This window comes from Archocentrus centrarchus, chromosome 22 (assembly GCF_007364275.1).
Source record: "Archocentrus centrarchus isolate MPI-CPG fArcCen1 chromosome 22, fArcCen1, whole genome shotgun sequence".
NCBI lineage: Eukaryota > Metazoa > Chordata > Actinopteri > Cichliformes > Cichlidae > Archocentrus > Archocentrus centrarchus.
In genome coordinates, this window is record NC_044367.1 from 15362857 (window position 1) to 15390287 (window position 27431).

At 39.1% G+C, this 27431-nt stretch overlaps 3 protein-coding genes across 6 annotated transcripts; 1 reads left to right on the top strand and 2 right to left on the bottom strand.

Moving 5' to 3' along the window:
* Positions 1-2572: 2572 nt before the first annotated feature.
* On the bottom strand, positions 2573-9360 carry pole2 (polymerase (DNA directed), epsilon 2). The gene is made up of 19 exons (XM_030719104.1): positions 9231-9360; positions 8845-8945; positions 8672-8747; positions 7212-7289; positions 6948-7041; positions 6781-6855; positions 6566-6649; positions 6254-6310; positions 6106-6154; positions 5936-6008; positions 5568-5740; positions 5390-5479; positions 3921-3975; positions 3771-3830; positions 3602-3679; positions 3312-3420; positions 2973-3149; positions 2813-2880; positions 2573-2697 (listed from the first exon to the last, which is right to left on the bottom strand). The coding sequence occupies exons 1-19, from the start codon at positions 9299-9301 to the stop codon at positions 2679-2681; spliced, it is 1587 nt and encodes a 528-aa protein (XP_030574964.1). The 5' UTR covers positions 9302-9360; the 3' UTR covers positions 2573-2678.
* Positions 9361-10627: 1267 nt separating this feature from the next.
* On the top strand, positions 10628-19263 carry LOC115773134 (kelch domain-containing protein 1). 4 transcript variants are annotated; one of them, XM_030719664.1, is made up of 14 exons: positions 10628-10754; positions 11066-11179; positions 11795-11865; positions 12094-12211; positions 12715-12827; positions 13210-13297; positions 13652-13753; positions 15013-15093; positions 15194-15252; positions 15377-15486; positions 15587-15659; positions 15761-15845; positions 18103-18155; positions 18957-19263. In XM_030719664.1, exons 2-14 carry the CDS (start codon positions 11072-11074, stop codon positions 19099-19101), a joined length of 1206 nt encoding a protein of 401 aa, XP_030575524.1. In that variant the 5' UTR covers positions 10628-10754; positions 11066-11071; the 3' UTR covers positions 19102-19263. The 4 variants fall into 4 exon arrangements, with proteins under 4 accessions (XP_030575524.1, XP_030575527.1, XP_030575525.1 ...); XM_030719667.1 differs by having other exon boundaries at positions 13670-13753; XM_030719665.1 differs by lacking the exon at positions 10628-10754 and adding an exon at positions 10765-10956.
* LOC115773135 (uncharacterized) lies at positions 19102-21714 on the bottom strand. Its single transcript, XM_030719668.1, has 3 exons — positions 20914-21714; positions 20676-20743; positions 19102-20343 (listed from the first exon to the last, which is right to left on the bottom strand). The coding sequence occupies exons 1-3, from the start codon at positions 21421-21423 to the stop codon at positions 20241-20243; spliced, it is 681 nt and encodes a 226-aa protein (XP_030575528.1). The 5' UTR covers positions 21424-21714; the 3' UTR covers positions 19102-20240.
* Positions 21715-27431: the final 5717 nt, after the last annotated feature.

Consider the following 27431-nt stretch of genomic DNA (forward strand, 5'->3'; position numbering starts at 1 on the left):
CAAATTTCACCTGGAAAGCCTTAAGAAGTTGGACTTACTGTGTTTTCAAAACTGTGAGTTTTTGACAAAAGGGCGTGACCCTTATGGCACGGCAAAGTTCGATGATTCGCCATGAACACAAAAATGGCTGTAACTCAAAGCCAACTTGCCCAATCTGGCTCAAACTTCAGTGGTGTGATAAGCATGCTGCCCTGAACACACTCATATGCATAAAGTCCATAAACGTTAGAGCGCCGCCTAGTGGCAGCTCGGAATATCTTAAAATAGCAAGTTTTTTGAGTAGCCCCGGAGCTACGTTTTATCTACATGTATGAAAATGTACATGCTCATGTAACATACTAAGACGTACAAAAAAGTCTCTTGGACCCATACCCTAAACCCTACAGGAAGTCGGCCATCTTCAATTGAAGGTGTCAATTTTTGCGATTTCCACGCCTGCTATTTGAACGAACTTGTCCTAGGGCATTTCACCCAGTGACACCAAATTGGCTCCAGATCATCTACACAAGTAGCCCATCAAAAGTTATTCAGGGTTTTGTAGAATATTGAACGGTGTTGCCATGGCAACCCTCTGAATTTGGACTTTTTTCAATTTCAAATTCACAGAGATTCTAAACATCAGCCCCTGGGCTGTGCTTTCTCTATGTACCTGAAAATGTGCCTGCTGATGTAAGATGCTAACATCTACAAAAAACTCTCTTGGACCGATAGCCCAAACCCAACAGGAAGTCAGCCACGTTTACTTTAAAGTGTCATTTTTGCAGCATTTTTCGCCTTTTTCAGGCCTTTTTGCCTCAACTCCTCCTAGGGCATTTGACCCAGTGAGACCAAAATGGCTCCAGATCATCCACACAAGTAGCCCATCAAAAGATATTCATGGTTTTGTAGAATATTGAACGGTGTTGCCGTAGCAACCCTCTGAATTTGGACTTTTTTTCCATTTCAGGCCCAGATAGGTTCTAAACATCAGCCCCAGGGCAGTGCTTGGTCTGTGTACCTGAAATCGTGCATGCTGAAGTAACATCCTAACACGTACAAAAAAGTCTCTTGGACCGATAGCCGAAATCCAACAGGAAGCCTGACATGTTCTAATTAAGGTGTCATTTTTGCAGCATTTTTCACATTTTTCAGGCCTGCTATTTGAATCATCTTCTACTACAGCTTTTCATCCAGTCACACCAAAATGGCTCCAGATCATCTACACAAGTAGCCCATCAAAAGATATTCATGGTTTTGTAGAATATTGAACGGTGTTGCCATAGCAACCCTCTAAATGTGGGATTTTACTCATATACCACAGTGCACCAAATTGTTACATCTCTGACATACATTGTCCGATCTGCCTCAAACTTCACAGGCTTAATGGGAGGGTAAGGGAGACTGGACACACCCCTCTATCAGCTTTGTTTCACACGCATAACGCCACCTAGTGGCAACAGGAAATCAGTAGGACACTGATACTCATCATCCTATGGTCATTACAGTTTCATTGATGGCTGCAGGCATTACATAGAGCATTGTGACATATTAATTAGTGGGCACTCACCGACGCCACCTAGTGGAAGCGGGAGACGATCGACGCGAAGTACGGCTAGCCTGCTGAGCTGTCAGCAGCCGGGTGAGCCAGCTACTCTCTCGTCTGCGAGAAACTCCGAGCGCGGTTCGGCTGGAGCGTGCCACGGGTCGACGCGCGGCTTGGCTGGAGCGCGCCAGGGGTCGACGCGCGCCGGGTGCGAGGGCCCGCTCATCGCCGCTTGCGGCTTTAATTATTAGTGAAACACTCTTTACTGCTACAAGGTACCTCTCGTGTATGAAAACAGGGACATTTAATTAGGTAAAAGACCCAGCGAAACGAGAGCATTTTTTTTTTCAAAATTAAAGGCTTCACATTTAAGTTTTCATTAACAGTTCAGTGGAAACGTCCCCGAAATTTTGAGACCTCTACATGTCTGAAAATACATAATGTGACTATCTCGATGTATTGATGAAATACAGCCCTACAAACACGTAAGTACAATAGACAGAAATTTGAAATGAAAATGTCATGACTGAGTCATTTATTTCAAGTTTTTGCTGGGATTGTCCCAGAAGCATCAACATGGGTTTGTTGGAAAGGTCTGACTGTGCTGAATCCAACAATATGTCAGACTGTATCAGGTACAGTGTTCTACATTAACAAGTGGTCAGAGTAAAACACACAGGTGTGCAAGGGGTACATCACAAGCCAGTTGTCAGTCCCTTTGAAATAATATTGGCAAAACATCTTTAACAAAGCTGGCTATATGAGTCACTATATAGGGTATAATAGATATAAGTTGAACCTAACTGACCAAGGATAATTTGATTACTTCAAGCCATTAAGACACATCACAGCCACAATCTTTACAGATTATTAATGAGCAGACTACTAATTTGGCACTCTATCATCATGAGTGTTATTTGATTCAAAAACCCTGTAGTGTACCTTGCTTGTCTTTATGGCAGTTTGCTCAAACTAAGCCCAACTCTAATTCACATACAGAAATAGGTCAGAAAGTTCAGTACAAAGAATAAAAACTTTATTATTCATGATAGAACCAAGACACAGATACATACAATGGTTTCGATACATGTCAAATTTCAACATCGAGTATTGTACAAAGGCAATGTGCAGTCCGCTTATAAATCTGGGATTTCCTTTAGAGCCCTTGAAGTTTGCTGTGAAGAAATAATAACAAAACAATTTATTTTGAAAATAATCACCATTTAAATCACAGCTGTCATTGTTAAATACACAAAAAGAGAGTAGAAAAACTTTAAGACTGCACCACACCTGTCCTCAACAGTTCTGTTGGATGGATAGTACACCTTGAAACCGAATCCGCTTTTTGGGAAGGAGCCCTGACAAAGTAAATGCATTACAAAATATATTACTTATAAATACCAGAAGAAGCATCTTCTACAGTTTTCCAACAAAGAATCTCATTTCATACCGGGTTGACACAGAGACAGTCTGTGTTAGTGATGCTGAAGGGGTCGTATTTGTCTGCGAAGACAATGACGTCAGGCACAGGATAGACACGCAGGGTGTAGTCATACGCCCAGAATACAGGACTGACATACAGAGGAAGTGGAGTCAGGTGACCCTGGGATAAGATAGTCCTAACAAACTGGGGACAGAAAGAAAGAAGAAAAATAAAAATACTAATACAACTACTAGAAACTAGTAACAAAACACTGTAACAAAGGCAAATAAAGCTGACAACATGGCGAATACTCAGGTGATGTTTCTTCCCGTATGAACTAGTTTGTCAAGAAAAGCTGAAACTCACATGGTTTGGAATGTCAAGATTATTATTGGGCAATCTGACACAATTCCTACACATCTTGTTGACCAGGTCTTCTCTGATGATGATGATCTCCTGGCTGCAGTACTGAATCCTGACAGAAAAACAAATGCCATCACAGTGAAGGTCAGTTTTGCAGTAGTTTCACCCATGAGTCTGCTCAGTTTCTTCTAGGTGTTTCAATTGAAACTACTCAAAATCACATGTGAAATTACTGTAACCCTGATTAATCAAAGTAGCGGATACTCTGGTAATAAAAGCCATGTTTGTTTCACCTGCATGGATTAGTAGTGAACACAGAAAACGGCACCCTCTGTCTGAACTCCTCTGTGATGTAGTCTGCCAGGGGAGGACTAAAGGAAACACAGTTGAACCACATTTGATCAAACCACTGAGCGAATCTCACACAGTCAAGTTTAAATCCAAATGTCCCTCAAGGCTTACCGTGGCAAGATGGTACCTGGACCAGGGTCTTCGGGACCAGGAACAAACACAAAGCGACTACTGCAGGTTCAGGATAAAAACGTTCAAGTCAAACAGTGACACATGAACAAAACAAGGGCAGAGCCAAGTGAGAAATCTATTAGATCCTACCTGCTGTGAATGCTGGGATATGAGCATATAGCATCAGCAAGGGTTTTCAGTGACTCTAAATAGATAAACAAAAAATATTAATAATAAAAATGAGTAAAGATTCTGGAACGCTTTGTATTTATCCCTTTATTAAGCTGGGCAGATATTTTATAGATTTTAGCTTGAACAACCAATGATCTCAAAGAATTAAAATTGATTTCTGACATGTTTTAGGCTGTCATGCATGCACTGTAAAAAAGCATTTTACATTGTGACTGAAACTCATATACACTCACTGGACAATTTGTAAGGTACAGATGTTTAACTACTTGTTAATGCAAATATCTAATCAGCCAAACACATGGAAGCACTCAATGCACTTAGGCATGAAGCCCAGCATCAGAATGAGGAAGAAAGGTGATTTAAGTGACTTTGAATGTGCCAGAGAGGCTGGTCTGAGTATTTAAGAAACTGCTGATCCACTGGGATTTTCCCACATAGCCATCTCCAGCATTTACAGAGAATGGGCCAAAAAAGACAAAATATCCAGTTTATGTCAGTTGTGTGAAAATGCCAGAGGTCAGAGAAGAATGGCCAGGGTGCTTCAAGCTGATAGGAAGGCAACAGGAACTCAAATAACCGCTTGTGCAGAACCAAGGTATGCAGAAGAGCATCTCTGAATCCACAACACATCAAACCTTGAAGCAGATGGGCTACAGCAGCAGAGCACACCACCAATCCTGTCAGCTAAGAACAGGGAACTGAGGCTACAATGGATATAGTCTCAACATAATCGATTTCTGCTATGACATTCAGATGGTAGGGTCAGAATCTGGCTTAACAACATGAAAGCATGGATCCATCCTGTGTTTCCAGCACCTTGTGGAATCTATGCTGTGAAGAATTAAGGCAGTTCAGAAGGCCAAGGCAATAAGGGGTCAACCCTGGTACTGGCAAAGTGTACCTAATAAAGAGTCCATAAGTGTATTCTACAACTTCAGCCATCCACAGTTCCATAATATTCTTTATAATGATCTATATAGACAAATTACACTGCCTTGTTGTGGCTCTTCATTCATTCCCTATTTCCTCTAACAGTCATCACTATCAGCTATTACATTACTTACAAAACAGCCATTTTTGCTCCATAAAGTCAGTGCACTGAAGTATGAGATTGCGACAGTAGTATAAATGTCAGTGACACTAATGTTTTCATTCCACGGAGGGATTTGTGAGGACACACACCAGGATTCAAACATTAAAATAAAAGCAGACAACAAAAGGACACATTGTTTCTTTTTTGTCAACATCAAGGACACAGCTGTCTTGTTTAAATAAACATTCCTGGAATTGTCACAGGACATAACTGCCTGGAAGTCTCTGTGCTTATGTTCAGCATGAGCTCCATATCGTGGCCATCAATAAAGTTTTACAGCATCTGTCAAAACGTACCGAGATTTCAAGACATTTGGTGTGTTATGAGAAATTACCTTTGAGTGATTTGATCTGTGTTTTCCCATACGGGGCAGAAGAGAAGTTTCCACAGAAAATGAAACAGGTGGGGGGCATGGCGGCATAACCTGTAAGAACAAAAAAAATAACATGAAAAATGTTACTGATGTTGTGAAAAGTGTGTATTGTTGGCCTGTAAAGTTCTCAGTATCAGACCTGAGAACATGATGTTGAGCTTTTCCATCACTTCCACACTGTCCAGCCACACATCGGAGACAATAACAAACATGGCATCTTCATTCTCCTCTTCCAGCTGCTTCAACTTCGCAGACATTTTCACTGAAGTAGCAGATGGACCTCCAAAGAAGTTCGTGTTGCCGTAGTATGCTCTGGAAAAAACAGAATTACTGAGAGGAAGCAGAATCTGGAATTTTTCTGGAGAGCCTTTCTTCAAAACAGCCATGCTAATGACCTCATTTCACTGGAAGCTCCTTAACTCTTAGTCTGAATATGCTCTCATACTTTATACTAATATGCAATGTCAGGATGCATATCTTGCTACAACAACTGCATCTTCCTCTGACCTTGTGGCTGATGAAGGCTCTGTTGGTGGGAACCCAAAACCAGTGACGTGGAACACCGAGTCCTCGTACCAACCTAGAATACAAAGTGTAAGGCTCAGCATCACCAACAGGAATGTGTGCATATATGAAATATAATAATATATGAAAGCTGTTGAGGTATTTTTTTTTACCTTCTGCCAGTACAAAGCAGGATTCTGTGTAGAGGCCATTATGAAACTGGTGAGAGCGGAGCTAAGGAATATATCTTTTAGATTTCACAAGATTTTGAATCATATCAAAGACCTTTATTAACAGACTCCCACACGGATCAAAGGATATTGCTTTGGACATGTCCAGCTGTACTGTTCCACTTGGGTCCTCCAGATAAAATTTACCCTGAAAAATATGTACAAGTGTTATATGAAAAAGATTAAACAGAAAGAAATTCCCAGTTTTCACCACATTCAGAGAAATGAAAACAAAAAAAAAAAGCAAGTTCTTACATTGAAGATAAGGTTTATTTATCACATGCACAGTTATAAACAGTACAATGCAGAGTGAAATGTATTTTGTACCTGCATCCAATAATAAGTAGAATATATATACAAGAAGAATAAAAATAAGTACTTCACACTAGCATCACTAACTCACCTCTTTCAGTTGTGTGACCATCCCAAGTATAATCACTTCTCCCAGTTTAGCTGAGCTACCGAGCAATGCTTCAACTGTCTTCAGCTGAGAAATACAAATAACAATAAAAATGGTTAGCTGAATGCACCCCCCCCCCAAAAAATAAATAAATAAAAAAACCACATTCATTTTTACGTTCTAATACTGATGTGAGGTAACACATGCTTTTGTGATACCTGGAATTTGTTTCGACCCTCTTCAACAGCAGCTCCTACTGTTGGTGGGGTGAAGAGCTCATGGCGATGTGTTCGCTGCAGAAATGAATCCAGCATGCACAGTATACATATTAGAAACAGCAGCAGACAGCAGGTCAGTCTGGAATCATGAGACAGGTTTTACTGACTTGTTGCAGGATTGTGTAGCGCTCTTTGAAGAGTTCAGCTTTGTCTCTGGCCAAACCACACAGACTGGGGGTTGGGTGACTGGTCATAGTGACGCTGAAAGAGGAAGCCAGAAAAAAAGCCTTAAAAACTTTGCCCAACAAAATAAGGTCCACAAATGTAAGTGTACCACACCTAATAAAGCAGCAAAACTATTTTTTTTAACAATAATTTGTATTCATTTTGACAAAAAGGAGAAAAACCAAACAACCAGCCCCTTTACTCACGGTACAAATTTCTTCCTCTCCACACTGTAAATGTATCTGGGCACATCAAAGGCTCCGATGATGTTGAAAACATTATCTCTGAAAAGGACAGCTCATGTAAGTTAGCATGTTAACCTACAAAGAACTTGAAATTGAAGGACTTCTGCTGCAGCATTTTCTTATCTGCATTCTTTAATACAAATGCTTTATGTTATATGGCGTGCCAGCTTCCACAGGTGTAATAAGTCCAGTGGATATTTCATGAGGAGACAAAAATTTCTTTGGCGTTGCATCACGATGGGCGTCATTCCAAAAAGTGATTGCTGATGTTTCTATGTGTTTTGTTGTATTGAATATCTTTGATTATACTGGTAAATGGGCTGTAGACAACAGGATTTACAAAGCAGCTATACATAAAATAAAGGAATGACCTATTTTGCAAATTTCTTTACGACTGTGTTATTATACCTACTACTGTGCTCTACATCTAGTCCTAGTAATCCAGTCCTTTCTGGCCACATAAAATATCTTTGTAGAACTGTTATGTTATATTTCTTGCAAATCCTGCTGCCACGTCTCTTTTGAAAAAGCCACTTTTAATAATATCCATCCATCCATCCATCCATTCGCTTCCGCTTATCCTGTTCAGGGTTGCAGGGGGGCTGGAGCCTATCCCAGCTGTCACAGGGCGAGAGGCAGGGCGCATCCTGTACAGGTCACCAGCCTGTCGCAGGGGCAACACAGAGAGACAGACAACCATTCACACTCACATTCACACCTTTGAGCAATTTAGAATCACCATTTAACCTAACCCCAGTAAGTGCATGTCTTTGGACTGTGGGAGGAAACTGGGGTAGCCGGAGAAAATCCACCTTTTAATAATGTCAATGACACTTTTTAGCTGGATAAGTCACTTCCCCAAAAACTGATTGCAGCTTCTACCTTGTGACAGGAGTGCTCTTTCTGGCTCAAAATGACTTGAGAGATATGTTTAAGATATGTTTGACAAGTTATAGGGCAACAACTTATTTACAACAGTATAAATACTGCTGATCATTTTTTGGCAAATACTGGAAATCACTTTTTGGCATGACACCAGGATACCCCTCCCCAACAAACACAAAACATTCTGCTAAATCAAACATGCAAAGCTACCTGCTGTGGTGACCCCTTGTGAATAAGGGAGCAGCTGAAAGCAAATTTTTATTTACATTAAAACACAATCATTTTAAACAATTCTGAAAGCCAGTTAATGATTTAAAATGTTACGGGCGCCCTTATTATGGCAAAATAGAAAAACATGGCATACAGGTTTACAAGCAACAAAGTAGAATCATAATCTCATTGTACATTTTGTATAATGACAAATAAAGGCATTCTATTCTAACCATAGTTTAAATACTCATGCAACTCTATAAGTCACAAGAGTTAGAAAAATACCATAAGAACGAAAAGAGAATATGCAAATTTGCTCAACTTACATGGTTTCATCACAAGCCTGAGTGCAATCTTGCACAGCACTTTCCACCACGGAGAGCTCTATCATACTGGAGGACACTGTGGAGAAAACAGAGTACAGTCACAGCCTGAAAGCATTCACAGCAAACATGGGAGCACACAAAGAGCTGCATACAACAAAGTGCACTGCACTCACATGGCTGTTTTTCCACTGCATCCAAGACCCTTTCGATAACATCATCAAGTTCAGAGTGACTGACAGACTCCAGCACCTCTACAAGGTACCTGCTGGCCTCACTGAAGCGCAAACAAGAAGTAAACATAATATAAGAAAAACGCACAAAACCAAAAACTGCATGCAGAGACAAGGTCTAAGTAACTCTACATCTGCTGAAAAATGATCAAATGTCTAAAAAGCTTTTCTTGTTTGTAATTTTCTTGCGTAAAATAAAGAAGTCTGCGACAGCGAGCTGTCAGTTGTAATTTACGATGACACAAAAAACGTTGTTGTAGTTTCGAAAGTTTCACAACAGCAAAAAAAAAGAAAAAAAGAAAAACATTTTATCAAACAAGAATACATACGGGCGCAGTATAAGACCCCTCATCTTGAAGCCAGCAGACACTTTCGTCTTTATTCTCCGAGCAACATCCATGGTTGTTTGTGATTCCACTCAAGCTTTGGCGCTAAATGTCAACTTCCGCAAACTTCCGCTAATGTGTCGTCACTTCCGCGAAAGGGGCCGCCTCTTAAAAACAAAACAAAGCAAAACAAAAAAGCGAATAAGCAAACGTAGCAAACTCATATTATTAAATTATGTTTAGTGCCAAGTTAGAATTTGAAATTTAGCATGTAAATCGAGGGACAAGAACAGAATATCACCACTTAAATACCAATTTAAACAAATATTTTTCAGGCCAGGCTATTTTTCGCTGTCATCTTATTATTTTAATACTTAAGCAGAGTAAGTAACCTACACTGACAAACTGCTTTGCAAACTTGCAAGAATAATATCTCCATTTACACTCAGAGTCGCCCCTTTACAATATTTATGCTTCTGTCATGTGTTTAAAGCCACCTTCTCTTTTACTACCATTTATAGACAGGTAATTATGTGAAACATAGTCGTTTAATTATTTTTCAGTAGGCTACCCTAGTTCAACACTTGTTAATATTTTTTTCTGGTTAACTATACTGAGGCCACAAACAATTTTGGCCCAAACTGTACATTTGATTAAAGCCAAAATTGCAAAAATGAATGGTGTTTATGAAAAAGCAGATGACTGAATTCTTTAAGTCAAATAGTACTACAAGAAAACAGATTATCAGTACATCTGTGGAAAATATCTGGCTACAGTTTTCTACATTTTGAGTTCAAGTTTATAAAAACAAATTTGAATACATTAGGTGTAATTAGTCATAAATACTGGTTATTACTGCGTATTAATGTGTGTTCAGAGAAACTGCTTCTTGTTGTACAAACTGAATTATTCTAGTGTGTGCAGTACCTTTCTGGGCCATCTTTTCTGGAAAGTTCTTGACTGATGGACATTGTGTTTAAAAACAAAAAGGACATTCCTTGCACTTTCCCATGAATAGTGGGGTATTCTTATTTATATGTGTGTGTATATATGGTTGCAGGTACAAAATACATTTCACTGTGCATTGTACTGTGTATAACTGTGCATGTGACAAATAAACACTATCTTAATCTTAATCTTAAAAATCTTAAAATCTTAATCTTGTATTTATGGTTTTGTCCAAAAGCCTTGTAAAGATGACAAAAATCTCCACACATTTTTGGCTTGCTTTTCTTTAGGATCACCATAATTATGCAGACGTTTTTATTTATTTTTGTTATATATATATATATATATATGTATATATATATATAATTATTATTTTATAATTATTATTTCATAATCTAATAAATTTATCAAATAAAAACCGTTTCAATCCAGCGGTCAAAAGGCGTTTTGTAGTGGAGAGAACCGGAAGTTGTATTTTATTTTGTAGGCTTTCTTGGCCAAACGGCTTTCTTAGCCAAACGGTTTAGGTTTAATAATATTTAGAAATAATACACGACAACTAACAGTGTGCTACATCCCGTGAGTATGCTCTAAGTATTGTTATTTAAACGTTTGCTTCCAGTGTTTTTGTGCCGTGGATATGTATTTCCCCGTCCTTACCTCACCCGTCAGAAATACAGTAGCAGACAATTTACTGCACATACCGAAATAATTTACAATCTTTAACGTAAACCGAGGACAACAGCGCGATAGGATGGTTCAGATTTCTCCTCACAGTTAGGTGCTACTTTTCCTATCATAAATGCATATAGCTGACCTTAGGTGACATATTTAGACGATTTTTTTTTCTGTAAAGTGCATGACTTTACGTCTTTGTGTTTAAATAACAGTCAGTTATGGATTCCGTGTTTGAGAGGCACTGCTCGGAGCTGGTGGCCAGGGAGCGAAGCGGACATACGGCTGTGCTGCATGACAACCTCCTGTATGTGTGGGGAGGCTATATGGTGAGACAACACTGGGAAATACACAAATTAAGTACTGTACTACAGTGCTGTATTAAAGCTGTGTTGAGATATTTAAATCGTAGTATTGCTGTGTATATGTCAGTTTATACCTAATAAAGTCAAACAGGGCTGCTTTGCACTATTTTATGTGACATTTTTTATTGTTTCTATTAAAATCACCGAGAACATATAATGAGTTTGTGAAATATGATCTGTTGTTTAACCTAGGACAACAACTGAACTCCACCTCCTAAACCTACATTATAATGCTTCTTATCCTGTATGTTAATTAATTAGTAGTGAGGCATCATCTATTCATTTAACAAAAAAAAAAAAAAAGAAAAAAATATATATTGAGTTTTATGTATGTATTTATTTTTTGTTTGTTTCTGTTACAAACACCTGACATGTCCCTGGAGGCATTACCTAACAATGATATCCCATGAACTGGAAAGTAATTGTCAACAAATTTAATTGCAGTATTTTGTAATAAGCATGTTTGTTTGTTGTTTGTTTTAGATGAAAATATAAAAATGGAAAAGAAGCTAGATTTCATACGTATTGCTTATGTGCTTAATTTATTTCTTTGTAATTAACATGTTTTATTCTTTTCAGTCCGTCGCTGATGAGGAAGTTTTCCTACCCAATGATGAAATCTGGGTATATGAACTAGAAGCAGGTATATGGTAAGAAGACTGAACAAATTCCTGTCTGCTTGTGTTTGCAAAGCGAAGAATACCAATGCATATTTAGTCATGACTTTTACTTTGTTTTTCAACTTCTGGGGCTTCTGTTGGAATCGTTTGACATTTCAGCTATGTTTGGATTGACAAGCCATTTCCTGGGGCTGTTTGACTTTTGACATCAGTGAATGCGAGCAGTTTATCCACATTTCTTTTTTCCTTTGTCTAAAGGAAAGTATTTCACATGGACGGGCAAGTCCCTCCTTCCATGTCTGGGACCTGCGGCTGCTCCATGAATGGACACATGTACATATTTGGAGGTTGTGATGACAATGGACAGACCAATCAGGTTAGGCTGATATTGTAGGGAGTTAGGGAATGGGCTGCTTTGTACTGCATGGTTTACATTTCTATTGCATTTTCATGTCCAGGAATAGTGGGTGCACAGTGATGCATCACTTATGGATTAAATCTAATGAGTTTATCTCTTTCTGAAAGTTTAGTATTTGCCAATAATTAGACTTAATTGTGCCCTTTTTTTTTTTAACATAATTTACATTGTGTGTATGCATAAGGCTAAACAAGCACACTGGATGGTTTCTTTCCTCATGAAATATTTACAGTGATGACATTTTAAAAGTATTCCACGTTGTGTGTATATCAATCATCAGGAGGTGGAAGTCTGCACCATTGAACGCTATAAACCTTTTATTTTTGTACGAAGCATAAGTATCTACAGCCCCCAACGTAAGATGAAAACACCTCATCAAAAGAAAATGGGAAGCTATTGATTAATATATGCAGTGAAGAGGTGAATGCATGAAGATGTGATCAGCGTTTAACTTCCAACAGATGTACTGTGTCGACCTGGCAGATGGGAAATATACGTGGAAGAGGATCATGCATGAGTTTGGCTCAGCTCCCTCTCATCGAGACAAATTGTCCTGCTGGGTTTATAATGGACGGTGAGCAGAGTGAAATATAACTGTAATTTAAGTTCCAGCATTTTGGTAGTACATAATTCACTACAATCAAGGCATAGTTGTAACTTAAAACCTATTTTAAGATTACTTGTCAAATATCACTACTAAAGAAATTTGGAGGATTGGACACTGTGTGCACAGCTAGTGTGCGCTATAAATGAGGTTTCCATGTCTTCAGTGCCTATTGTTTGAGTTTGAGTAAAATGTCAGTGTACAGACAGCCTGCCCATTTTTCTTGTATGTATTTTTTTTTTTTTTTAATTCCAGCACCTGTACCTGACTGGTTTTGGATGCTTGAATGCTTGCTTGAAGTCTATTCTTGACTTTATGTATAATTTCATGTTTTTGGTTTGATACTTTCCAGACTCATCTACTTTGGTGGTTATGGTCACAAACTTCTGACTGATCTCGACCGGAGGAGTGGAAGCTTTATTGTAGATGAAACTTCATGGGTATTTTTTATTTTTATTTTTCTACTGTTAATCTGTGATTACCTCTATATATTTTGGCTTATCTAGCACAAATTAAAAATGTTGTTTTAAGACTGTGTCAGAGAAGCATGGTTGGTACTCCTGGCTCTCACAGGACTTCAAGGAGTTTATTTTTTATATTTTTTTTTTATATTATTTAAGATTTTTTTATAGTTATTTTTATATTATTTAAGATTTTTTTATGGTTATTTTTATATTATTTTTTAAGATTTTTTTTTTAAAGGGAGAAAGTGACAAATTTCAGCATCTAGTTAAATTTATTTTAAGCTTCCATTAGTTTTTGTTAAAAACCTTAGTTTCTTTGCACCTGTTTAGCTCTTTTGTTATTGCCAGGTGGGAGATGTCTTTTGGGGATGGAACAATGAAGTTCACATATTTGACCCCATGCAGTCCAGCTGGAGTGAACCACAAACCCATGTGAGTCAGTTTGAAAGCAATTCATTCTTTTATATACTGAAATTAGGAATTTAACATGTGGAATTTCTTTCCCCTGCTGGTATATATCTTTAAATACTAGCTTCACAAGTAGAAATATAAATAAAAGTTAATTATTAAGATTTAAGGCCAGGGTTGTTTGACTCAAAATGTTCCAGTGTCGAGGATTTGCAGTCTTTATACAAAAGATTGATAAGGCAGTGTAGAGAAATGTGACAGGTGGAACATCTTTCTCCATGTAAAGCAACAAAAGCAGTCTTTCTTTATACCATCCTGACTCAAACAAGGAACGACTGCAGCTCCTGCAGAGCATGCTTACACAGCTGAACAGAAACAGCTGATGCAATATTTCATCATCACCTATGGGTGGTACTCTTATCCAGTGCAATCTGTAAGAATGTTACCATCTACTTACTGTAGCTTCCAAGGAGAATAATTAAATTTCTAAGGGAATACATACAGTCTACATATAGTACAGTTCTCCTCATTTCTTTATATTTTGCTAAGAAAATGGGAATAAGTGCAGGTACTGTATTTACTGCAAACATGCTGTATATGGAATTACAGCACATAAGGGAACAAAATTCTAATGATCTTGAAAGTCAGTAGTAAGAAATGTATGACCACCTTTATTCCTCAACACAGGCTGAATGCTCTTAGGCAGCTTTCTTGTAATTTCTTTTAAGTAATCTTCAGGAATAGTTCTCCAGGCTTCTTGAAGGACAGAGCTCTTCTTTGGATGTTGGCTGCCTTTTGTTCCATTCTCTGTCACAATGATCCCACACTGCTTCAGTAATATTGAGGTCTAGGCTCTGAAGAGGCCAATCCATGACTGATAGTGTTCCACTGTGTGTTTTTATATCCAGGTTTCCTTTTACTGCATTGACAGTATGTTTGGGAATATTGCCTTGCTGAAAAATTAAGCCACTGGGAATCAGATGCTTTCCAGATAGTATTGCATGCTGGATCAAAATCTGATGGTAGTTTTTTGTGTTCGTAATCCCATCAATTCTGACATCTGAAAATGGTCAGGTACAAGGACTGGACTGGAAAAGAGTGAAAAAAACAGCCAATGTCCAAAAAACTTTGATTGACCTTCAGAAAGTCTGAAGAACTATTGCACGAGACCAGGTTTAAAAATACCAAGAACATCTGGATCCTTGGAAGCAAAATGTAAAGAAATGGTTGGGTGGCTCAAGACTTTTGCACAGCACTATACACAGCACTGTTTTTGCTTGCAGGGCCGCGCTCCTGCTCCGAGGGCGGCCCATGCCAGTGCTGCACTCGGTTGCAGAGGATACATATGTGGAGGTAGAGTCATGGTAAGAGTCCTAATTGGTTTTCAGTGCAGTTTTTATGGATGCATGTTGTGTTGATCAAAGATGGCATGTGCCATATTGGTGTTCTTTTTTTTTAATACAGGAAACCAGGACAAATGACATTCATTGCTTAGACTTTGAATCGTGGACGTGGTCAGAAATGTATGTAACCATGCGTTGTTGTTAAATTGTGCCATTTCTAATGGTATATTCAGTACCTGTGCTCAGAGTATAAAAAGTTAATGGTCAAGTTAATGGTGTTTATCATGGCAAATCTGTTTTGCAGAACACCATTGTCCTCCACTCCAGTGGGCAGATCATGGCACACGCTCACAGCAGTATCAGACAGCACATTGTTCCTGTTTGGAGGTCTCAGTGTTGATTGCAAACCAATGAGTAAGAAAATGTACCCTCTTGTTTTATTTTCCTTGCTGCTTTGGTCCTTTTATGTCCTGTAATTGTTTTTTTCTTAGTAAAACAAATCTATCTCAATTAGGTGATGGGTGGTTGTTTGATGTTGAAACAAAGAAGTGGAAAGAGTTAGAGCATCCCTTTAAGAATAAGCCAAGGTAGCAACATGTTTATGTTATATTTATTACTCGGAACAAAAGTTATAAAGTAATACTGTAAATTGTGATCAGATTTTAATTAGTGTCTTCTCCTGTGTAAGGTTGTGGCACACAGCAAATCCAGGCAAAGATGCAGATGTGATTGTGTTTGGTGGAAGTTGTGACTATATCCTGCTTGTTGACACTGTAAGTATCAAAGGAAGGTGAAATTAGTCTGATTTTACAAGCCACTGGAAATCATCATATGGCGATACTAAAGCCTCCCATGTTTTGCATTGACACAGGTGCAACATGAAAACCATGTTTTTGTTTACACGCTTGGCTTGTAAAATTTAAGCAGGGGATACAGCAGGGGCCTGTACTAAGAAGCAAGTTCAACATGCAGAGTTATCTTTTGCTTATCTGGCTACACTTACCCAAACATCAGCAGTCCCACTAACACACATGAAGGTGGTTATCAACTTGATAACTACCTTCATGTCCTAGGTTGTTAAGTTAACATAGGGCTTCCTAGCTATGACATGAGAGAGGCAGCACAGCAGCATATTTAAAAAATAAAAAGGAAGAACAATCTATAATATAATGAGCAGCTGCAGTCAAAGCAGCACTGTGTGAGTGGCTCTGACGACAAAAGTGTTTCATACATATATATATATATATATATATATATATATATATATATATATATAAAGCCCATCCATCCATCCATCCATCCATGTAATATAGTTTCTGACTGTCAGTGGAGTTAAACAGAACAAGAGCAAGTAAAGACTAAAATCGTTATTCAGACCAGTAAGTGGGTTTAAAATGAATAGATGTTAAATAAGAACAACAACTTCAAGTTTTAGGAAGAACATATAAATTTACTTGCATAAAACTGCTTGTAGCCAACAGCACAAAAAGCAAGGAATTCACTTGTTTTTGAAAATCCACATTTCTTATTAATGCTTATCAGAAAAAGACATAGACTTTAAACAGTCTTTTTAAACTATAGATCTGCTTGTGCACGGACTCTTCCAAGAATGGTGACGCTGTTTTCCAGAGAATTGATTTTTGAGCAGGTGGTGCGTTTGCACTATTGATTGCATAACTGAAACATAACCTGCTGCAGAGCAGGTCAGCGGGGTATACGACAGAGAAAGTTCAGCACAGCCAGGCTTTCTTTGTGTTTTGACAAAACCTAAAACTCGGGCATCACAAAGATGCTTAACAGCTTTGTTACGCTGGGCTTTCTGCTTCAAGCTCTGTGTGCGCAGGCATAAAAAGGGGGTGTTTCGTATGACTCTTCTGCACCAAGTGACCCCTATGAATGCTGCCTGCTCCAATCAGAGACAAATCATGATGATAAAATGGTGATAAAAGACTACAGAGAACATAAAAAAATATAACAGCAAAATACAACACTGCAAATAAGTTGAGATTAATGATGAAGAATTGTGGGACTTACTGTACAGAGCACTAAAATAAACATTTTAATTTGAGTTAACTATTTAATGCTTTCTTTGTATTGCTGTTGTGACGGCTGCACATTAGAGCTCTGAAACTTTAAACTAAATGCATTTAAACATGAAAGGTTACCATACCATAGCCAATTAAAGGTGACATAGAAAGCACTTTAGTTTATCAACAGATCAGTGAAATTAATTTTACTGATGGAATAGGTATTCTTGATGATAAATAGCCTGATCAATTTTCTAATCTGTGCTCTAGTAGCTGCTATTGCAGCAGTGTAAAAAAAAAGTGCCAGCAACAGATTAGAATGAGGTATAAAACATTTATAAAATTTCTACCTTGCCAACTGAATGTGTGCAAATTCCAGTAACAGTGTGACGTTTGCACTGCTGGAAGTTTCCAGTTCAGCTTCATTTATGATCAGAAGATATTGCTTAACAATTTCTATGTATAAAATGTGGTCCCCTGGCAGAGAATCTACATTGTACTTAAACAAATTAGGGAAAATTTGGTGCGTCCAGCTGGTTTTTAACTGAAACTCTGAACATAATCTGCTCCCGACTAGGTTGTGTATTTTCAACATGTTACTATGGTGATTTAGTCAGTCAAAAAGAAACACACTTTTGTGACAGAAGACGCTGACTTTAAGCTCGACATAGCTAATTAACCCATTAATCTTGATTTGTAGTACATCCCTTAGGAATGCAGTGCAAGTTACCACGGCAGTGTACCCTAACAAGAAGTGACCCATTTTTCTAACACTGAAAACGGAGGATTAACCATGAGGTTAACTTGCTATGCTCTAAATTTTGCTTTGTAGTACAGGCCTCTGGTGTTTCCCTCTATGTCTATATGTCCATGTGCATCTCAGTGAAGCATTAAAAAACTTAAACAGAATGTTTGCAAAAGAAGCTAATCTAAAGAAAATGGTCTTGTGAATAAATTGATTTGAGGATATGAACATATATCAACCTTGCATATTTCTTTCCAGGGTCACTGCAACGATGCACTTGTTTTTCAGACGCAACCATACCCTCTGTTCAGGTAAAAACTTATACCTATTGCCAAGAGCTAATTTTATTTACACAAAATCTGCAGGAAAAAAAAGTAAATACTACCAATTTTGAACAGCAGATATTCTGACTTGTCAAAGAAAATTAAAATAAATAACTTTAGCCAGAACCACCGCAGTCAAAAGAAGAAGATTTATATTTGTATCTGCAAACTATTTTATGGGTGTAGTAAAGGAGGGCATGCAGAAGGTTGCTGTGACAGAGGAGGATGCTAGAGATAGGGGGAGACGGAGACAGATGATTTGCTATGGCGACCCCTAAGGGGATGAGCCGAAAGAAGAAGAAGAGCCGTGGCTCAATTCTCGGAACTTTCAAACATCTCTATGTGCATACATGAAATGGCGAAGGGAAGAAGAATAACAGCAATATCCCTTGTACAGCACAGAGCATTTCAGTGAGGATATGTGTGACACTTATTAAGTCTGACACAAAATGAATAGGAAATAAACTGGGGTGGATGTGTGTTTGACAGTAGCTTGCACAGGCAGCAGCACCTGGAGGGAAGGCTAAGCCAACTTTAGTGTGGCTGATGTGCTAGGATGGTGGGCTGAGCTTGACTCCAATGGCCTGCCTGACATGCTGTTATTCTCAGTGTATTGCTATGGACAACTGTGTCCTGCAGCTATTATTAAAGAGATTTGTTTCACTGTGACAAGTAAAAATATCTGCTGTTCATAATATCTGCTGCTTTGTAGGTCACGTTACTTTAAATATGCATTTATCTCCCAAAATAGAAATGAGAACAACAGGCTTTTTTTCCCCCTCTTGACAGGATTTGTGAGGATTACATTGCTAAAAATGTGAGAAACAACGAGATGCTCAAAAATCAGCTTCCTCTCCTGCCTCCCAAACTACTGAAGACTGTACAGAGAAGGATTTCTTTCTACAGGCCTTCAAAGAAGCAAACAATTAGTTAAAAAAAAGACCTCAAATGCCAATCCAGTGAAGATGCTATCATTCATGTTTTAAAGTGCTATAGCTAACATATATTTTATTGTTTTACAAATTAATATTTTATTTTGTAAGTCTGCCTACAGTCCCTGTGGTGACTGTGATGATTAAATGACAGCTTGACACTTTGTTTTGCCTGATGTAGATTATTGCACAGCTAAGTATTAGTCAACAAAGCAATGTTGCAGTAACAAAAGTTACGGTACACACATTTTCTCTCAGTCACATGACCAACAACTCAGCATTTTTGTTTTATTTCCAACACATTCAAACATATTTAAAACCATACTTACAAATTTTCTGGTGGAAAATGACCTTTTTCAAGCAGCTTAATACCACCTAAATGTCCAAATTTGCCCAAGCACACAACTACTGTGTTCTACCACTAAGTGGCAGCAGGCTTTTATGTTTAAGTGTTTCAATGGCTGAATTGTGTCAGCAAAAAACAGAACTTTTGCACAACTAAACGTCTCTGTGTTGCCACATTCCTTCTTCATCAGGTTGGAAAAAAGAGCAGGAGCTGTGGTCAGGAAGGAAACGTTAAATAAACACTCTGCTCATACCTTGGCAGGGTTGCCACATGAAAAACTAAAGCCCCGAACACTGTATGCGCACACAAAACTACTGGTTGAAATGTGTTCATTTTTACTGCCTAAAGACCACAAGCATGTACTTCTGCTGCCCACATTTACAGAACTGGGAGAAATTGTCTGTGTTGTCTCATTTACCTGTTAATAGACGTGTTAAACCATGACAGGTAACAAATAAGTGCTCAGTGGGACGCAAGCTGGACACTGACACAATACAGTACCTATATTTAAAAAAAAAGGGGGGGGGGCTCAGTCAATTAACAGCCCTGGTGCGTGTGGGGAGAGCTTTCTGGCACATATTCAAGCTGGTGTTTAAATGCTGCAATTACTGCTTCATCTTGTTAAATAAGACTTGGCTAAATGCAAAGGCCACGAGTGATGCTGGCAACCCTGCAGAAATATAAATCATGCAGCCTTTCCTAGAAGCAGGAAATTTGTCAGAATACCCTAACCCCCACCACCACCCCATGTTTCCTATGTTGACTTCTGAAAAGAACAGCTTTCTTAGCTGAGGGTCAACTAAACTCCCTCTCAATGGTGTCCATCAGCTCCTCTTCTGATCCATCGTACAGGATGACTGGCGTGGTGAGAGAGGAGCCACGACAGCTATCGAAAGTCCTGGGAAATGTGGAGAAACATGCCAGGAAAGTGCTGATTAAAAACAAAAAATGTATGTGACACATGTTTTAACTTGTTGCTTTCCACGCTAGAGGCCTCAAATAAAACGCACAAAAGGGCGCTGTGTGGAAGTTATTCTGCTTAGCTGTGTTTATGGTCTTAGCAACAACAGACCCCTTGCCTGTTTCTCCCAAACGTCTTACATATCTGATATGCACTGAGAATAATGGGTTTGGTATTTCGATCCCTTTAAGGTACATTTGATCTGGCTCTGCGGATTTTTTACTCCACCGAGCTCGGAAATTGATAATTTATTAAAGTTGTCTACTTACGGTTGTTTTTCTGATGTGGGAACATCTTCCGACAAAACCCCTCCTGTCAAAGAGCCCTGTGAGGAGGACTGACAAGAGACCAGAGAGGAAAAAATGGATATTTTGTGTTTTCTTTTTAGCACTCAGTAATCATTCAGTCTTATTGTTACGTTAAAATCATACTTTTGTTCACTTGCTCTAATAAACGGGATTCAAACAGCTTGACAATACTGCAAAGTAGAAACATAAAAGTCCTTACATTGTGCACAGTGGGGCACGCAGATGTGTGTTTTTTAAAGTGTGTGAAGGCAGAATTGCCTCTCTTGTTTACATCTCTTGACACGCTGTGTGCGTCACGTGGCTCTGGGTCTCTTCCTGGCGCTCGGAGCCTCGGAGCAGAGCTGAAGTCGTCTTCAGTCTCCTCCTGGCTAAAATGACACAGTCCATATGTTTTGGATCTTATGAAAGTCTTCTTCGGAGGGGTCTTCTTCACCGAAACGCTCCCTCGCTCTTCGTAATCTGCCATAACTGTGTCCAGTTCTCCATCAATATCCTCCTCATTCCCAGAAAAGTCAGAATCCTGCCCTTCGCTGTGGCAGTCGGGTTGCGCACGGTTACGCACATTGCGCAAAATTGCGTGAATTTTAAGAGGCTTAAATGGGCGGCTGTCCTTCTGAGGTGAAGTCACATCGGTCCCTGTTTTGGTCACGTTTACCTCGGTGACACAAGCAGGTGCGACTCTTTTCCCTCGGCTTGTACCCGAGCCCATGTCCGTGCGTCTGCGTTGCTAGTAGAGTCTCATTTCCAAATTGCTCCTCAGGCACGCCAAGAGCTTTTACAGTTGAATATTAACCAACAAAAGCTTGGTCCTTGGCAGTGGTTAAGGACAGTCTTCAATTAGGTTTACGATCGGAAAGAAGTTTTTTGGCAAAAAAAAAAAAGGTGAGCTCTCAAAGCAGGTTTTCTTTAAAATATTTCTACAGGCACATTGTTAAAATAAGCGCTATTAAACTTTCGAGTTACTCCACATCAAGATGAGAAACTGTGTATTCCTTACATAACCAAGTTTGGCTCAGGACCCCAGGGAGAAAACTCCGCCTTCTTATAGGGAGAAACACACATCCTCCATTGTTTCTACTGCTAAAAAAATAACATCTGCCTGTATATGCTCATGGAATTAAGCAGCCACTCACAGAAAATAAAAATGCATGTAAATATTTATGTACGTTTGACTAAGGGGACATTATCAAAGACTTAACAGGAGAAATTAGTTCGATTTGTCTTTATCAGAAACACACCTAATAGATTTTATTGGGGCCAGCAGTGAGTGAGCTCCTGTCAGCCTGATGATTAAGACTAAAGCACTGGGCCATGAGAGAGGGCATTCCTTTCCAACAGCTTGGGCTTCCCAGAGATTCCTCAATAAGCTTTTGTTTGGTCCACTTGCACATACAAAAGACACGACAGGAGCACCCCAATGCCAAAGCTGTCCAACAAGAACCCAGAGTGCACCCAAGTAAAAGAAAAAAAAAAAAGTTGTTTGCCATCTTTCATTAAGTGCCTCATTTTATCTCTCTTTTCTTGCTTGTGTGTGCACATGTGAGTGTGTGCCAGACAGCTGTGCAACCTGTTCTCTCTGGAGGATGACCAAGTCAAAGACGCCTGTCGTTTAGGAAATTGGCAACGTGAAAGGAGAAAAAAAAGTCAGCCTGTAAGTCTCAGCTGTCTCATTGAGGAAATTCCTGTATTACTGATTTTTAGAGAACATGTGCAGCATGTCAGACACTCTCCTAAACATCACTCAAATGGAATACTTAAGCTACAAACTATTAAATGTAAAATGACACTGAAATATAAAAGTAGCTCTTTTGTACAGACTTTCAGCTGTAGTTAGCTACATCTGATCTTCACAGAAGAGCCTGTGTGGTATCCTGAACACATTTAGTATGAATATCTCCTACTAACCAGCCTGTTTCCATTTCAGTGATGCTGTCCAAAGATTGGATAATGTCAGACATTGCCTTTTAGGGGAAAAAAGGGCTTCATAGTGAAGCTGGAAAACTGAGACGTCTTCCTGATTGTGCAATAAATTGCATGATTGTATACTTCAGATGTTGCCTCTCTTAAAGTCCAAAATGTAAATAAAATCTACTTGAATGAAAATATGTCTTGTTTTTAGACAGTAGTCAAGGATAAAACTCAATAAACAAGCTTTCGTTCCAACCCTGCTTCTCATGGACTCTCATTTGTGTTATTTTGAACATCTATTTCTGTGAACTCTCCGCCTGCCCTGGACTCTGGTGTATCATTAAAGAGATCAGGCCGCCACATCTGGAGGAAAAATTCAACAGCTTCCAGACGAGGGGGAGGATCTGCCGCAAAATAGAAGCCACAGCCCAGCTCGCTACATAACTGTGGTTTCTCTGTCTTCTTCCAGACTCAAGAATATTCCTCCAGCATGGACGAAGGCTTGAAAGACTGGGAAAAGTCTTTGTGAAACGCTGGTTGTGGATTCAGCTTAGCTTTGTACATCGCATCCCTTGCAAACTCTGATTCAGCAGACGTGTGAGGTGCTTTTGCAGTTGTTGTGGATACAAATGTCTTTTGTTCCCTCCCCAACAACAGAACGACATATGTGAAAAATGTTAATGATTATGACTCAGTGGCTCCATTTGAAGGACAACAAATAAAAGCATTGTTGTTGTGTTTGAGCAAAAAAGAAACCTGCCATATGTCTGTAAAATAAAAAAATTCTCTAGAGAGTATTTAACAAGCCAGCTGCCCGCTGATAGGCATTCCAGTAAAACTGCCTGGGCCTCTTTCCATGGTAGAAAAACATGAATATGGCAGGGTCAAGAGGATCTACACACCACAACATTATATAGTGTTTTATTAAGTCTTTTCTTAGCTTAAGTTATGTCTAAATGTTTACCACATTGAATCAGACCTTCCCCTTAATTGAAAAAATATGACTAGATTAGTAATTCCCCACAGACACCCAAAAGACCACACCCTACTTTAGCCAGGTCCTGTGTTAGAAACTGATTCATCATCACAATATTAAAAAATCCTTTTTTTCATAACTTCAGATCTTGGTTTGGAATAATCAGATCCAGACTTCCTTCAGTAAGAAAATAATCCACATGTGTATATGAGATCTCATTCCAACAGTTCTAACACAAGCAAAATACTGAGAGGCACTTTTACGGTTTTAGTGTTCTGTAGCCTACAGTCATAGGAAGAAAGACAAATTTAATAGGTTTAAAATATAGCACAAACAACTGAACAAAATGCACTGCTTAGCTGGATGGTTAAGTCTTGTCTAAGGGGCTGGTAAACTTATTACACCACTGAATGTTCTCACAAAGCTAGATAAGAAAATGTGTGCGTATGTGTGTGGTGAGCAGGTATTACTCATGTTGTGGGACCTCAGTTCATTTACATAGTTGCACTGTGGGCACATGCCTGTCTTATGTGGAAAAAAACCAAAGCAAGTTGCTATAACATAAATCCAAGGTGTGCTTTAAGGTTAAGTTTAGGGGTGTAGCAGTAAGTCTGCAGGAAATATAATGCCCTATGAAGTCATGGACACATTACAGATTTTCTACAGGCAGTGAAAGCCAAGATGGATCTTCTGCAGTCAGATAAAAGGGCCATTGAGGCTCACGCAGACGTAATCAGCTGAGGAGATGAGCACAGCTGAGACAGAGGGATATTGTAACTCTTACACAGTGACATAAGGTTGTCAGGGCAACAGTCAGTGTAACCAAGAGGAGTTGAACTGTAGTAAAAGAACAGGGGGCATCTGTATTTATCTTTGAGCTCTTAATCTGCTAGATTAGCAAACGTAAATTAAGGCTTTTGCTTTTGTGATGGCGTTAAAAGTACGTCATGCAGATGAAGCTGTGACAAACCTGCAAATCTTTTAAGTTAACACATTCTCCTTAACATAGTGTTGTGACAGGCCGCTGGAAGGGAGGACTGCTTGCTGATGTAGAGAAGTGCTGACACTGTAACCAGCAGATGGCGCTAGTATTCAATAAAAGCAAGTTAGGGTTTCTTCCATGTAGATTTTTTTTTTCATAAGGAAATGTAGTTACTAATCGCAAAGAGCTAACTGTATGTTGCATTTTAAAAAGAATAATTAGAAAAACTTAGAGGTCCTTGTATAGGGTTTCATATGCTTTTAGTTATAGTTGTGTAAGAGAAACAATATATTAAACTGTTACAATATTGATGACTTGGTTCAGGACTAATTTAAACAAAAAAAAACAAACACTGAGCCACTGAGGCCAACACGAGGATATGAGGGGGAAATAAAGACAAAAATAAAGAACTCTATACATTAAAGTCAAAGTATGCGATTGTGACAGTTACACAAGTAATGGAAGAATGCCAGATTATTATCAATACCAAGCTATTGGTCATATGAGAGCAAGTAAGTCTGTAGCAGCAAAAAAGATGACTTTAATAAGCATGGCTGGGTTGATAAGTTCCATAAGTTTCACTTCATGATAAAAGTAAAACCTTTTGGTTCAATTTACAGCTGAGCATTTTCATTAGCACTGCATATGATATCAGCTTTGGAGAGCCTCTCACTTCCCCACAATTAACTGCTGTAACTGTGTGCTCGGAGGTCTTCTCCGGCAAGTCAGTGGTCACTACTGCAGTGACCCATTTTTCTGTCAAAAGGCCATGTAATCAACAGAAAACAATTACTGCCTCTCTAAGGCGCTCAGAGCGCTCAATACCAGCATCTGCTCACTTCCTAATTACCTACTAGGTAAGAAACTTCATTTGGAGAGAAACACACAGCAATCAATTGTTGCATTAAACTTGGTTTGTTTGTCAGCACCCTAATGTGTCACATTGAAAGTGTCAGCTCTGTTAATTTCAGTTTTGTTTGATTAACTTCTGTTTGACCTACATTCTGTTTAGTGGATCTTGTATTTATTGCTGTTAATTCACTTTTAAATTTACCTCTTGCTCATGTTTTTTTTATTACAGTCCCCCCCCTCTAACTCACCCTTTTGCTCCCAGGCTAGTGCTAAGCTGGTTTTGCCCCCCCCAGATCACAGGTTTTAAATACCTCCTCTTTGTTTAGTGCTTTTTCTCTCTGCCTATTCCAAATGTCTATTTTCTATTGGATTGACTATTCTGTGGAAAGAATATATCACCCTGCACACCCACTCATGGTTTCATTGGTCCCATTGCCTGTCTTTGTGCATTTTTAACAGTGTGCTGGAAACAGTCTTCTTCTTCTTTCTGCTGCTCCTTTAGGACTCCCCACAGTGGATCGTCTGCCTCCATCTCACCGTATCTCTAGCATCCTCCTCTGTCACACCAACCCTCTGTATGTCTTCCTTCACTATATCCATGAATCTTTTCTGTGGTCTTCCTGTTTTCCTCCTGCCTGGCAGCTCCATCTTAAGCATCCTTTGTCCAGTGTATCCACTATCCCTCCTCTGCACATGTCCAAACCATCTCAGCCTTGCCTCTCTAACTTTGTCTCCAAACTGCTCAACCTGAGCTGTCCCTCTGATGTACTCATTTCTAATCTTATCCATTTTCATCACTCCCATACATCATAGCAGGTCTCACTACTATCTTGCAAACCTTCCCTTTCACTCTTGCTGCTTTTCTTCTGTCACCCTTGATACTCATCTTCACCCACTCCACCCTGCCTCCACTCTTTCCATCACCCCTTTTGCTGTTGCTTTGGATGGTTGACCCCAGGTATTTAAACTCATCTACCTTCACTATCTCTATTCCTTGCAGCTTCATTGTTGCACCTGTCTCCCTCTCTTTCACACACATGTATTCTGTCTTGCTTCTACTGACTTTTATTCCTCTACTCTCCAGATCATACCTCCACCTCTCCAGGCTCTCTTCCACCTGCTCCCTACTCTCACTACAGATCACAATGCTGTCTGTGAACACCATAGTCCATGGAGACACTTGCCTGTTCTTGACTCATTTTTCAGCCTGTCCATCACCACTACAAACAAGAAGGGGCCCAGAACACCCCCACCTTGAACCCATTTGCCACTTCTACTGCACACCTCACCACTATCTCTCTGTCCTCATACATGTCCCAGTTTGCTGGAATAATGATGCTGGGATAATCCAAATTCCTAAAGTTTTAGTTTGCTTTATGCCAGTGTGTTTCATCAGCATGTGCTTACTTCATTAATGCTTTAATGACTCTTTAAACAGTAAACAGTAAACACTTTTTGAATGCCAAAAGAGCTATATTGCTATGACACTGTTTCCACCCTGCCAAAAACAGCTGCTGGACAGTACCTTGATATGTTTCTGTCAGTGATTTCCTGCCTTTTCTCTTTTACTCTCTGTCAAAACAACAGAGAGAATATGAAAGCTGATGTGATTCCATCCCCAGGTATTTCACTTCCAAGAACATTTTGAAGGTAGAGGAAAAAGTACAGAAGGTCCAGTAGTGGAAGCAAAACCAATTTGATGCTGTCCATGGTACTGAAAACCTTACTAATTAATTGATAAAACCCAGACAGCTACATATGTCACAGCTTTTGTGCCTCAGGAGAAGCCCACAGGCCTTCTTCACAGACCTTTTTGGATCCCAGAGTCCTTTAAAATGTATGTGGATTGTATATTTGACAGATTGTGTTACCTTTTGAAAGTTTCTATGAAACAAATTCTTTGTTTTTAATTGATCTGTCATAAGAAAGCATTACAGGTAGCTGAACACCCTGAACACACAAGTAACATCCATGTTTGGCTTTGTTGCAGAGTTGCCAG